General features: G+C 44.7%; 1 protein-coding gene across 2 annotated transcripts in view; it reads right to left on the bottom strand.

The window, feature by feature from the left end:
* Nucleotides 1–14,857, bottom strand: part of furina (furin (paired basic amino acid cleaving enzyme) a) — a 118,066-nt gene that overhangs the window by 95,522 nt on the left and 7,687 nt on the right. For both annotated transcript variants that reach the window (XM_083651121.1, XM_083651122.1), the window contains exon 2: nucleotides 9,582–9,900. In XM_083651121.1, coding sequence (XP_083507247.1) covers nucleotides 9,582–9,851 — 270 coding nt within the window. In that variant the 5' untranslated portion in view covers nucleotides 9,852–9,900. The remainder of the gene's footprint in view (nucleotides 1–9,581; nucleotides 9,901–14,857) is intronic.

Raw genomic sequence — 14,857 nt, 5'->3', positions numbered from 1 at the left:
TTGGACTTGAGTCGCTCTGAAGTCACACACACAATGACTTGAGACTTGGACTTGAGTCGCTCTGAAGTCACACACACAATGACTTGAGACTTGGACTTGAGTCACTCTGAAGTCACACACACAATGACTTGAGACTTGGACTTGAGTCACTCTGAAGTCACAGTCACACACACAATGACTTGAGACTTGGACTTGAGTCACTCTGAAGTCACACACACAATGACTTGAGACTTGAGTCACTCTGAAGTCACACACACAATGACTTGAGACTTGGACTTGAGTCACTGAAGTCACAGTCACACACACAATGACTTGAGACTTGGACTTGAGTCACTCTGAAGTCACACACACAATGACTTGAGACTGGACTTGAGTCACTCTGAAGTCACACACACAATGACTTGAGACACTCTGAAGTCACACACACAATGACTTGAGACTTGAGTCACTCTGAAGTCACACACACAATGACTTGAGACTTGAGTCACTCTGAAGTCACACACACAATGACTTGAGACTTGAGTTACTCTGAAGTCACACACACAATGACTTGAGACTTGAGTCACTCTGAAGTCACACACACAATGAGTTGAGACTTGAGTCACTCTGAAGTCACACACACAATGACTTGAGACTTGGACTTGAGTCACTCTGAAGTCACACACACAATGACTTGAGACTTGACTTGCAATTGAGCAACTGTGGGCCGCAGAACCCCTCGCCTCATTATAGCAGTGAGATACCAACATTTATACTTGTTGTTTTTGATCTTGCATCATCAAAGGCAATTTAGGAGGCATAGCAGAGTATTTCTATAGTATTTCCATATTTTATAAATATATAAAAAAAGATGTGGAGCTGAATACAGGTGACAACAACAAACCAAATGAGGAATAATTAAGTACATTAGAAGTTAATCTGCCCACTATATCTTTTGACCTAATTAGAAGACTGTGCGGTAGATTAAAGTAAAAATAATCTTTATAGACTGTCTAGTAGTAACTGGGTGGACAGTTTCATGCATGCACTTTATGACACAGAAATGACCCATCTCCATTGCTCCTCTAATCTTGTGTAAAATAGAATATTAATCCACGCATGAAAATGAAAGTGGGAGTGGGGGGGGGGGGGGGGGGGGGGGGGTTTGCAGAGATAGCAGATATAGACTTAAGGCCCAATTATGCTCAACGTCAAATACGGATAGGTATACGGACAGAGCTTTCTGTCCGTACTCGGCGTTCATTTCGTGCGTAATTCTGCACGTTTTCTGAGAGCTCTTACGGATACGGATGAAACGGAGCAGTACCACACACACACACTCACACATTTGACTCTCTACTGCCCACTAGTGGATGCACTGGTTAACATGATACCGACGTGAAACACGCCTCGAAGTATGTGGGCAGTGACGGTTATGCCAGTAGGACAGTGGTGCCGGTAAGGAGTACGGTAAAGGCACAGTACATCACATGCCAAACACAATCCTCCTCAGTGAACCAGCAGAGCAAGCTGTGACATCGGTTGGCCTCTCAAAAAGACTCCAGCTTATGAATGCAGCAGGTCTTATCAGTGACAGAAGCCAGTGTTCACCCGACAGGAAGTGGCAACGCTTCTGAGAAAAGGCTCTATGCTACTTTGAAGTGAATGCATAGGGGGGAAAAAAAAGATGAGGCGTGGTGTTTATTTATTCATTCCTATTCTTCTTCCACCTCTGGTTATAAATAACCCACGGCTGTCCTTTAGGAAAATAAGATTCTTCATTTTGCAAGCTGAAAATGTGGTGTGGTTCGCATTCTGTTGTGATGGATGAACGCCCCGGAGCGGCTTCACATTCCAGTCCATTTTCAACACAGGTGGGGGAAGAAAAAGACACGTTCCTGCCTGGAAACGGTGCATCTTAATAATAGTCCTTCTGAAAACAAAACCGATCTGACAGGATTGACTCTTGATGACAACATTCCACAGCCCAATTATTGTAAAGGTATAAGGAAAGCTACGCTGTAATTATGAAGCTGCAGCTTAACTATAGACCGTAATAACACTCGTGGAATAACTTGTCTTTAAAACGAGAGCAATAAGACCATTAAGTCAGAGGCAGTGAACTACTCGACTCAAGGTGTAGCCAACAAATAACCCCGCGCCAGAGATGGGGACTTGGACTTGAGACTTGGACTTGAGTCGCACCCAAGTCACACACAGTGACTTGAGACTTGACTTGGACTTGAGGTTTGGGACTTGTGAACAATCTTTGTTTTTTAGGTGCATTAACATTAAGGAAATGTCGACTAATGTCATCTAATCAATGGCGATACTGTATTCTGATAGATAAAGGGGGGATAATACAGTACATGCTTTGAATTCTTTTTTACTAGTTTGAGCTATGCAGTGTTCTAAGCAGACCGGATGGCATCAAGGAGATGATCAAACGCACATCAAAAAGAGACTTGACTTGATCAAAGACTTGAGACTTGACTTGGACTTGCAAAAAGTGACGTGTGAGCATCTCTGCCCGGCCTGCACACAGCAAAAGGCCGGGCTAAATGCGGCTTCAAGCCTCGTCGACAGGAAGATGCTGGGAGCTTCGGTGAGCTGCAACACAGGATGGAATAGAATATCTGATGGTGAAAAAGCCTCAGGCCACAAACAGAAAGCCACAAAGTTGAAAGTTTCAGTTTAACAGAGGGAGAGAAATCCAAAAAGGCATCTATCTAGTCCTCTTTAAGCAGTCGTGAAAATAAAGAAGACTGCCTCTGAGTCTGTTGTAGCTGCGAGCAAGACTGATCACTTTTTCAATGAAGTCTTTGATCAAGTGGTCATTTCATCCTCCTCCTTGTCACTCCACCTGTAATCAAATGTCACACCTTCTAATCACGTCTTGCTAATGAGTCATTCCTCCAATCCAAATTCACTCTTTATTTAAACTAGAAATGTCACGCTGCTCCGCGGGGCCATTTATAGCTTTGTGCTTCACGCACTCATTGAATCAATAGAATTGTTTTCATTTTATCTACTGAAGATCAGGATAGAACTGAAAATAAAGCTTGACGGATTTGTAAGCCTTATGACAACTGTGCTGTGGATTGTGCAAAAGGGGGTCAAACTGAAAATGAAGAAACTTTACAATTAAAAATTTAAATTTCAAGTTTAGTAACTGATTTCTGAGGCAACGTTACCCCGAAGGTTTCCTCACGGACCAACTAGCAACCTCAGTGTCACACATCTTAGTTGCAGGTCTTGGATGCAAAGTTAGTCTCCAGGATAAAAAAAAAAAAAAAACTAAGATAACCAGTTATGCTGATGAATGCATTATTAGCTAATATTTCTGTCAACAAATAACACATGGGAGGTATTTACAGTATATGATTTTGCTTTTAAATCAAGTACTTTCAAGAAAATCATCTTTTCCTCATTAACATGCAAATTGATGCAGGCAGTAGCTCAAAAATCAAATCAAATCATCTACTCTTGAGGGTTACCTCCTGTGGTGCAAGTGTGAGGTTTCATGTATTGTTCTTGAGTCATTGTGCTCAAAGAATGTATCTGCAGACAGACAGATAACCTTCTGTCCCACACGATGTATCACGGCAGTCTGACAATGTAGAGGCTAGGGCTTTGGTGATGCTGTAGCATAGTGGTAGAACTAGAAGAGTGGACGGCGAAACAAAAACAACCACCATCAGAGTCATAAAGCCTTCGCAGCTGCACTTTGATCCTGCCCCCGAAGCTCCTTTATACCTAAATCCAACACCTGCACAGCAGCAGACTGATGTGTTCTGTACGTGCACAACCCCACAGCTCAGACACGCGATGCCTGACCACACATTCGTCATCAAGATGGTACTCTCTCAGTCGTTTGCCATCATCAGCTGTAGGCAAAAAGGCTTAACAACACGCGTTGTTTCTTCCCAGCTCTAAGCCAATGGCTTCATTTTCATCAAGGAAGCAGTGGAACGCTGATGCTTCATTTGGGGCAGCACGCCTTCATTTGAGTCATCATGTGACTGGTTATAGCCCACCTTTCAAAGTTAACGTCCCAGATGAACAGACGACAACGCATAAACAATATGCCATGGGCTGAACAGATGCGCTTGTTCCATGTCGTTCCCTTTCAGGTTTAGCATGACAATGCTGTCAGTTGTGTTCTCAGGAAGGAGGGCCTGCTCATCCTCACTACTAGCTTGTAGTGCTGTCGCCACATCACAATGTTGACTTCAACACTAAGTTGAATCTGACACTCGTACGAGACCAAAGGAAATGCCTGACTTTTATCTGCAGACTGTTTTATGGCAACATTTACAGAGTGTGTTTTGTCGAGAGAAATGGCCTTTTTAGAGGCAGCTAATGTTGAGACAAGAGGTTTGATTTAAGCTTGGGGCTGAAGCAGATTGTGAGAGCACATGTGATTTTAAACTGCCAGGTGTGTTTGGGGGATAGGGCCAGACCCAAGGCACTGCGTGGGCAGCGCTCTCTCCACCAGCACAACAGCAGACACTTAATAGCCACTTTGTACAGTTTTTGTTCCCAGCTGCAGTTGAAAGTCAAGTAATTTTCAGAAGAATGTTAAAAAAATTTGGCCTTCTGTCATGCCAAATTAACATCCTTACTTTCAAACCTAATGCAAGGGACTGTTCCTTTTAGATTTTGTCCATGTTAAAATCAGTTAAAATCATTTAAAAATGAATTGCCATGTTGTAAATTCAATGTATGTGCACTGAAATTGCAATGCTTGATTTTGTAACACTGGGGGAGGGGCATGTTAATCCCACAGTATTAAGTGTTACTTCATTTCGCGGTCCAGTTTCACCAGACATAAATCAGTGCAATGCAATACATAAATCTGTGCACTCTTGTTGCAGAACATGTCTAGTATATTTGTCATTGTTGCATTGTGGGAAAGGGTGTGGCCTGTGGGGAGACGCTGTTCAGACCAGAGAGTTAAGCATCCTTTTATTTTATAGTCCAGTTTCCCCCTTTCTTTACCTTCACCTTCAAGTCATTTGGAATGTTTTACTTAGTACGACAGTACTGCAGAATTTATGATAGATGTGAGTCTTATGGAAAAGAAAAATAAGCAATTACACAAGGGAACTAGTAAGTAACTAGTAACTAGTAACCTGGTAATAATTCCATTGGAATAAACAGCATTTCCTTGTACAATGCAGGTACATTTAATAAACCTTTTCCAAATGGGTAGGGTACAGTCATGAACTATATGGAAGAAATGCTCATTTATAGGAAAAAGTATTGCCTTAATTCTTATAAAGTACCCAATTAAACCTGGGCTATTGTTAATGAACCTTCAGTGCCGACAAGATAGCTACTAGAATTGACTGGTAATAGTGAAGGCGAGACTTAAAATGATTCACTGAATTTCTTAGGTTCTTACTACGTTATATTTTTACCTAATAATGCCAAGCAAATAGCAACCCGGGTGGTGCCATTCACCCTGCTTTGAACCCTGGCCTGAGCCCGGTCCAACCCACCTCTCGAAGTGGGTCGCCAACCTGGGAATAACCCTGGTTTGACCTTTGGTGTGATAGAGGTTATTAGTTACAGCTATAATTACTAGGTCCCTTTTTATTCTTACCTTGGACAAGCTAGTATTTACCTGGTGAAAACCTAGTATTTAGGGTGACCATAAAAGCAAGGGTTACCCATTTTCATTTGTGGGTATTTTTAATTCGGTCACGGTGTGTGGCCATGAGAAACGGGGGCAGTGGCAGAGGAGACCTTGGTTTTCTCAACAGCCCATTTTGCACCTTCTCTGGGGGACTTTTGTGGCCTCATTCAAAAACAAATGCGAGTGCAGCTGCTCAGCGTCACCTTGAATTGACGTCAAACATGAAGAAAACCCCTCAGAGGTTTGACGTAATATCATTTTGCCACAAGCTATTTCCTGATGGCAGAGTTCTATCTGAGCATAGATTTCAGAGAGTTCCCCTGTAGTGCACCACACAGTATCCTATAGTAAGTCAGTACAGTCATAGTGCATCACACACCAACAAATAGAAAGAATGAAACTGCTGAGTCAAAACTACTTCAAAGCTCTATTTGTGGTTTGGAATATTGCAACCCACAATGTCCTATAGTCTGGTGCCCTGTGTTGAAATGTTAAAAAGCAAATCCATCCAAATGCCTACGAGCTCAACAAACTCAAGCTCAACACGTTCAAAAACAAAGAATGGTTTATGACAATCACTCAATTCAAGAGTAGACCTAGGTCATTTCAAGAAACTCTCCGTTTTCCTAGAGGTGAAAAGTTGGGTTTTGGAAAACAGCTTAAACTTGCCATTTGCACACAAAAAAAAGCTACAGTATTTCAGTATACCGGTATATTACAACTGAAGTGTAAATGGCAACAGAGGACAGTGGCCCAACTCAACTCTGAATTTGAATCAGATGGCAGCACAGTCCAACAAACGCTCCCTTGACTCTGCATGTCTGAATTTAAGCCAGGTGGTATATAGAGAAAATATTGTAGCTTTGCCAGAACAAAGGTCAGGATAAACATTGGTGGAGTTACTGATCTGGCCAATGACGCTTGATCAAACTAGCTCCAGTCAGCCAAAACGGCCCCTCGCTTGCTTCAAAAACATAACAAAATCTGCACAATTACACTCGCTCGCTCAGATTAGTCGGCCCACAGCTCCTAGTGTCCAGTTTGCGAGTCAATCACATCCCTCTCTAAAATGTCTGGATCCCAACACATAGTTAAAGGATTTCAGTGTGTAAGATTACTCATTAGTCTGCACACGGTGATTCAGAGTTACAAACAACATTCCTGGTCATGACCAGTAAGAGCACATGGCCCAACACAGACCACTGTCTGCTCTGCCGCCCTGTAAGTCATGACCAGTAAGATCACATGGCCCAACACAGACCACTGTCTGCTGCCCTGTAAGTCATGACCAGTAAGATCACATGGCCCAACACAGACCACTGTCTGCTCTGCCGCCCTGTAAGTCATGACCAGTAAGATCACATGGCCCAACACAGACCACTGTCTGCTGCCCTGTAAGTCATGACCAGTAAGATCACATGGCCCAACACAGACCACTGTCTGCTGCCCTGTAAGTCATGACCAGTAAGATCACATGGCCCAACACAGACCACTGTCTGCTCTGCCCTGTAAGTCATGACCAGTAAGATCAGATGGCCCAACACAGACCACTGTCTGCTGCCCTGTAAGTCATGACCAGTAAGATCACATGGCCCAACACAGACCACTGTCTGCTCTGCCCTGTAAGTCATGACCAGTAAGATCACATGGCCCAACACAGACCACTGTCTGCTCTGCCCTGTAAGTCATGACCAGTAAGATCACATGGCCCAACACAGACCACTGTCTGCTGCCCTGTAAGTCATGACCAGTAAGATCACATGGCCCAACACAGACCACTGTCTGCTGCCCTGTAAGTCATGACCAGTAAGATCACATGGCCCAACACAGACCACTGTCTGCTGCCCTGTAAGTCATGACCAGTAAGATCACATGGCCCAACACAGACCACTGTCTGCTCTGCCCTGTAAGTCATGACCAGTAAGATCACATGGCCCAACACAGACCACTGTCTGCTCTGCCCTGTAAGTCATGACCAGTAAGATCACATGGCCCAACACAGACCACTGTCTGCTGCCCTGTAAGTCATGACCAGTAAGAGCACATGGCCCAACACAGACCACTGTCTGCTGCCCTGTAAGTCATGACCAGTAAGATCACATGGCCCAAGACAGGCCACTGTCTGCTGCCCTGTAAGTCATGGCCAGTAAGATCACATGGCCCAACACAGACCACTGTCTGCTGCCCCTGTAAGTCATGACCAGTAAGATCACATGGCCCAACACAGACCACTGTCTGCTGCCCTGTAAGTCATGACCAGTAAGATCACATGGCCCAACACAGACCACTGTCTGCTGCCCTGTAAGTCATGACCAGTAAGATCACATGGCCCAACACAGACCACTGTCTGCTGCCCTGTAAGTCATGACCAGTAAGATCACATGGCCCAACACAGACCACTGTCTGCTGCCCTGTAAGTCATGACCAGTAAGATCACATGGCCCAACACAGACCACTGTCTGCTGCCCTGTAAGTCATGACCAGTAAGATCACATGGCCCAACACAGACCACTGTCTGCTGCCCTGTAAGTCATGACCGGTAAGATCACATGGCCCAACACAGACCACTGTCTGCTGCCCTGTAAGTCATGACCAGTAAGATCACATGGCCCAACACAGACCACCGTCTGCCGCCCTGTAAGTCATGACCAGTAAGATCACATGGCCCAACACAGACCACTGTCTGCTCTGCCCTGTAAGTCATGACCAGTAAAAAAAACTTGACTAAAAAAAGTACCATTAAATGTGAAATGATCAGGCATTTTCTATGCACAAGGGTTCTTTTCAAGAACGGAAGGGATGAGTACAAACGACGACTTTTAGCAGTTTCCATTCGAGTATAAGAGGAAGTAAAAGAAGATTACCGTACGTCGAACACACAGGAAATGCCTACAGTATCTGATTTCACACGTTGCCCACACTGACAGTTCCTGGTAACAAACTATGGGCATGATAAGGAGTTCTTACAGCCTTCTCCACACAGACGCTGCAGTTTACTGTCAAGCTACGCCTTTGTTTCTCCTCAGATCAGTGCGATTCCTGCAAATGGATTGTTGCATTGTGTCATCAGTGAGCTCCTGAAGTCCCCAGTGACTCCGCTCACACGACCCCACTAGCTGTTCTGGAGAGGAGGATGGTGTGGGACCCTCTGAATACACACTTTGAACAGCCAATCCCTAATTAAATTGTGTTGCTGCAAACTCGACGCAGGGACAATTCAAACGTACTGAGGTGAAACTGATTCGACACGGTTGTAGTGTTACCACATACACACACACAAAATGCGACCGATTCACCAAAGAACAGTCTCCACGAGGAATATTTCTCCAAAAATGTAGCATAAAATAACATTTTGGTTGACGTGCATTATCAATGCATGCATGCATGCAACACATGCGCTGCACCACGATGCATCTGCAACAGAATGATGTAGTGCCAACAGATTCTCTGACTGGTAATTAACTCCAATCACAGAGTAACACACTCAACATGTGACGTGTGATCCAATCACAGAGTAACACAGTCAACATGTGAAGTGTGATCCAATCACAGAGTAACACAGTCAACATGTGAAGTGTGATCCAATCACAGAGTAACACATTCACTAACAAGATGAGTAGTATACAGTCACATGGAGACCGCAGGCTGATTAGCATATGGGGTGTGACATAATTAACCATTTAGGGCTCCTCTGAATTGATATGAAAAATTACAATTTGGAAGGATAAAAATGTAACCAAACATAATAATGAACTATACGGTGTTATGAATGAGTGTAACACTTTTCAGTAAGCTGGTGTCCCATATATCCACCCTAAAAAAAGATAGTTTATGTTATTTCCACAAACAACAGCCCTTAGAAACAAGTCAGAAGTGCTTCAGCACTTGGACTTCCTCAGTGATTCCAAACACCACTGGACAAAGACTGAATGAAGAAGCAAAGCTGTGGCAAGCTACTTACATGTCCATGGATGATGAAACCGTGTCTACTGGCGATCCGGTCAGCTTCCTCCTGACCTCCAGGTATGTGGACAGCCCACGTGTTGGTGTAGACCTTCTGACCCTGTGTCGTTCCCAGCCCACAGACCAGCAAGACCAACAGAGGTGCGAGCAGCAACTCCAGCGGCCGCAGCCTCAGCCTAGGGCCTACAGGGGGCGACGGGGGGCCACAAGCCATGGCTCCTCCTCCTAGTGCAGCACGGTCTCTGGTCTCTGGGACAGGCCGGTGCATGCAGGGGTGCGCAGAGACAACGACGGGGACAGTCTCAGCACACGCTGGCCTGAAGGGAAGGACAGGGGACAAGACCAGGAGAGGAGCAAGGGAAGAAAGCAATTGAAATAAATGAGATCACGGATCTGCACCAGAGCTCAGCAAGGCAACGGAGAAACAATTCTTCAAAGTCTGAGAAGCTCTACCTCGCAGCTGTACGTCAGCCACAGTCGATTCAGCCCCCGTGACTCAACGTGACCATAAAAAGTGCATCACAAAAGGGGGGGGATTTATATCACTAACATGTCAATATTCATGTGGAAACCATTCAAATCAAGCCCAACAAAGAACCATTAGCCCTTTTCTGAGATTGTGTTCTTGCTCTTGCTCTGTGATCTCAGTGGTAAACTCAACTCTGGATGTGGGAGAAGACGAGAACGAGACTCGGCTTGAGGGAGCTGTGTGCGGTGTGGAGGCAAACCAAAGTACATTCATTTCTATAGGTAGAGGCAACATATGATGCACTATCAGCAACATCTCAGTCAGTGGGTGGGTGAGGAGTCTTCCTGTCCCTTATATTCAGGTAGAGCAACTGAAATCTCTTCAGTCAAGGTGTCTCACTAGGTGCATCCCAAAGCCCACACAGCAGGTAGCAGATCCAAGGCAGAGGCAACAGTTACAGAGATGTCCGTTTCGTCCATGAGGGAGAATAGACTAGGAGTGAGAATAGACTAGGAGTGAGAACAGAGTAGGAGTGAGAACAGAGTAGGAGGGAGAATAGAGTAGGAGTGAGAATAGAGTAGGAGTGAGAATAGACTAGGAGCGAGAATAGACTAAGAGGGAGAATAGACTAGGAGGGAGAATAGACTAGGAGGGAGAATAGACTAGGAGGGAGAATAGAGTAGGAGGGAGAATAGACTAGGAGGGAGAATAGACTAGGAGGGAGAATAGACTAGGAGTGAGAATAGAGTAGGAGGCAGAATAGACTATGAGGGAGAATAGACTAGGAGGGAGAATAGACTAGGAGTGAGAATAGACTAGGAGGGAGAATAGACTAGGAGTGAGAATAGAGTAGGAGGCAGAATAGACTAGGAGGGAGAATAGACTAGGAGGGAGAATAGACTAGGAGTGAGAATAAACTAGGAGTGAGAATAGACTAGGAGGGAGAATAGACTAGGAGGGAGAATAGAGTAGGAGCGAGGCATTTTGGGGCCAGCTAAGGACAGACAGTAAACTGGGGGAGACATCTGATAATCCCAGAGGAAGCAGTGAACACTACCTCCAGGCCAGACGTGGTGTTGTGGTCAGAGGCACATCGCCTTGCATATCTGAGAGTTTACAGTGACTCTGTTGATGTCCATGACGCATTTGAAAATAAGATACTTATATACAAGAACCTGAGTTGGCAGCGGGGGAGAAGTGGGGTTGGAAAGCTAGACTACGCCCCAGGGAGGGTGGTTGCACGGTGAGTCGTAGGACAACCATACTGGTATTTCTGCATGTTTTAGCTGGTTCACTACACTGCATGCATACTTAGTGTCACGTCACTACTGGCCATTTTAAAAAAGCATGCCATGCTTTCACATTTTATATTTCGCCAATTTCCCTATTTTTAACGTATTTCTTATTCAAATATCCAGGTGATAAAACAACCAACCAAAATGTCTTGTGCTCCAGCTAACATTCATGCCCAGGTTTAGACCTCATGGATGTTTCAATTTAGTTTGTAAAAAACAACACATAGACAGACAGACAGACAGACAGGCAGACAGACAGATAGATAGATAGATAGATAGATAGACAGACAGACAGACAGACAGACAGACAGACAGACAGGCAGACAGACAGATAGATAGATAGATAGATAGATAGATAGACAGACAGACAGACAGACAGACAGACAGACAGACACAGACAGACAGACACTTCAGGAACTACTAAGTTTTTTTTCTGGCAGAGTCAGCTGTGTGGGTGTCTGCATGGAAAACAATTCCAAGGAAGAGGAATCCATGCAGATAAATGGGGGGGGGGGGGGGGGGGGGTTCTTCATAGTTGCTGTATTCCATAACAGTTAGTTAGCCGTACAATACATTTGAAATCAAGAAGAAGTCCAAGTCCAAGTCTTCTGGGTTTGATTTTCTCACCAAATAGGACGTGAAAGTTTGGCAGCTGACTTTGAAGTCCCATACAGTATGTCGGAGCTCCCCACCAGCATGTGAACACACCAGAAGACACATGGCTTTTCCTGTCAATGCGCGCATTAGACTAAATGATCACACTTATCGCTAGTCTCGCAGTAGCCAAGGAGGGTCTGACCACGTGAAAAAAGTAGATTTCACAACATGCTCGGATACTAACGCACACACACACACACACACACACACAATTGAATTCACACGCGTCAACGCCTTTTTGCGTAGTTTTAACTAACAAAACGTACCAGCGTACTTTGATGCCAAAATGCGTGCCTGCTATGAGCAATGTGTGCAGGTTGGCAGGTCTGACGCAGCGATAAAGTCACTTTGATGGATTACCCATCTCAAGCAACTTTGAAGTCTCTGTAAGTTGATTTTCATATCATATGAAAAGTGAAAACAGTGGAAATGAACGGCTGCATGGAAGGGAGGGAAACATATCCCCCCCAAAAAGTAATGCTTTAAAAATGGTGGGTAATAAATTATTAGCACCTTAATGTAGTGTCTATAATTCACTTTACATTATTACTAATAATGTAAAGTGAATCATAGTAAACGAACTCAAACATGATCCTAAAACCTCATCCAACACTACAAGGTGAATTATACCCCGTTTACACCAAGGGTTCAAGCAGGATTATTCCCAGGTTGATTTTGGCTATGAACGGGTTCGCCTGGGTTGCTTGACCCGGGTTGGTGTACCAGGGTCGGACAAGGGTTAATTTCAGTGTGAATGGCACCACCCGCACCAGGTTGCTATTTGTTATGCTAATAGCCTATGCTAATTGTTATGCATCTCTGCCAGGTTGTGACCCGGGTACATTGTGAATTGTCACGACCAGGGATGAACCTGTGTTGACTGGCTTGGTGTGAATTGACAAAAGAAGGGTTGAACATGGGTCAATTTAACCCTGGTCGTTGGGTCTGAAAGTGGTAATAGCCAATGTGGGCGGAGCTTTAAGGAGGCAGTAAAAGGCAGCTCTCTGCCCGTAGGAAACGACGGGACAGCAGCAGGCGCAGAGCTGTTTTACCGCGGCTCGTGTGTGTGTGTGTGTGTGTGTGTGTGTGGCGGGGGGGGGGGCTTGAGGCAGTAGTGGTGAGTGGTTGTGTGTGTGTGTGTGTGTGTGTGTGGCGGGGGGGCTTGATGCAGTAGTGGTGAGTGGTTGTGTGTGTGTGTGTGTGTGTGTGTGTGGCGGGGGGGCTTGATGCAGTAGTGGTGAGTGGTTGTGTGTGTGTGTGTGTGTGTGTGTGTGTGTGTGTGTGGCGGGGGGGCTGGAGGCAGTAGTGGTGAGTGTGTGTGGCGGGGGGGCGTGAGGCAGTAGTGGTGAGTGGTTGTGTGTGTGTGTGTGTGTGTGTGTGTGTGTGTGTGTGGCGGGGGGGCGTGAGGCAGTAGTGGTGAGTGGTTGTGTGTGTGTGTGTGTGTGTGTGTGTGTGTGTGTGTGTGTGTGTGTGTGTGTGTGGCGGGGGGGCTTGAGGCAGTAGTGGTGAGTGAGTGGTTGTAGAGAAGGAGAGAGCAGACAGTCTGGGGCACAAAAGTCACTTGACTTGTTACAGAGGAGGAACGATCTGTTAGACTGAAACAGACGTGCTGCAGCAGTTAACAGGATGAATGAATGTGCCGGGCAACGTGTTCATATATAAAGCTCATATTCTGCTTACGATGTGCTGCCTGTCACCTTTTGTTTCTCCAGTCTGTGTGGAAAAGGGCTTCTCCTACCATTGTTCAGGCACAATGGGCCTCCTTATAGTCTGTCTACAGGACGACCGTCCTGTGGACCAGACACGCCATTGACACCATGTCATTGTGCTGCATTCCGACCTAAACTGCAGCTCAAACTGTAAAAAGTGTTCTTTCAATTTAAGGCCAATTATCAAAATTGTACTTAATAAGAATTTTGACAAAGGCACGTCTGCAGCTGTACGTGAACCAAATTGCCAACAACAGCCAAGGTTACGGTTTTATGTTGAAAGTCAGGACAGAAAGTAAAAGTTCTTCTGAATGGGAAAGTAACTAACTGCCAGCAAAAGACTGCTTCATTTAAATCTGGATTGGCTGCAAGGCAAGCAGCAGTTTTATATGTTAATTTCCTTCAAAAGTGCAAGAAGGAAGGGCAACATTTGTAAGTCATAAAAACAAATAAAATATTGGCTGGTCTGTTTGTTGACAAGGACTTTGAGAGGAGAGTTTGTTGTGAAGCAAGCAAGACTAGTCCCCTTAATTCCTATTACATGCTGCCTATCTGTTGTCACAAAATATCAAGTTGTTTGTTTAGCCCCGGGGCAGAAAACTGGCTTATGTACATATCAAACAAACTGTTTGTAATTGCCAATTTATAGCAATATTTAAACACTGTTTGCGATAGACGCATGTGTGGAACTGATAAGAATGTTAGCCGAGTAAAATACCGCTAGTATTTTTTTTAAAGCAGCTGTAAAGATCAAAGTGTGATCAGTGTAATTTGTACAGATTTTCCAGGCGAAACAATGCTGGGCCAGATGGATTTTGTGAACCAACAGGTAATTTCACTGTCAAATTAGCAGCAGCAAGCCTCCAGATCCGTCTGGTTGCGAGCTGTCAAGGCAAACTGCTCCAGGATCAGCAGATTTCACAGTATTGCCTGTGTAGAGCACAACCCAAGCACAAACCATTTTATTTATTTATTTTTACCATTCTAACTGACTTATTTAGCAACGGTTTTTACACACTCAACACCACCACAGGTGTTTCCAATATTCATGCACAACTGCCCTCTCCTGTGTACAGACACTGTTGCATTCAATGCATTGTATCAATAACAACATTATTAAATAAAATAAAAAGATGGGAAACCG

Source organism: Poromitra crassiceps, assembly GCF_964638095.1.
Source record: "Poromitra crassiceps genome assembly, chromosome: 14".
NCBI lineage: Eukaryota > Metazoa > Chordata > Actinopteri > Beryciformes > Melamphaidae > Poromitra > Poromitra crassiceps.
The sequence above is the reverse complement of the archived record's forward strand: the minus strand, read 5'-3'. Positions and strand labels throughout refer to the sequence as shown.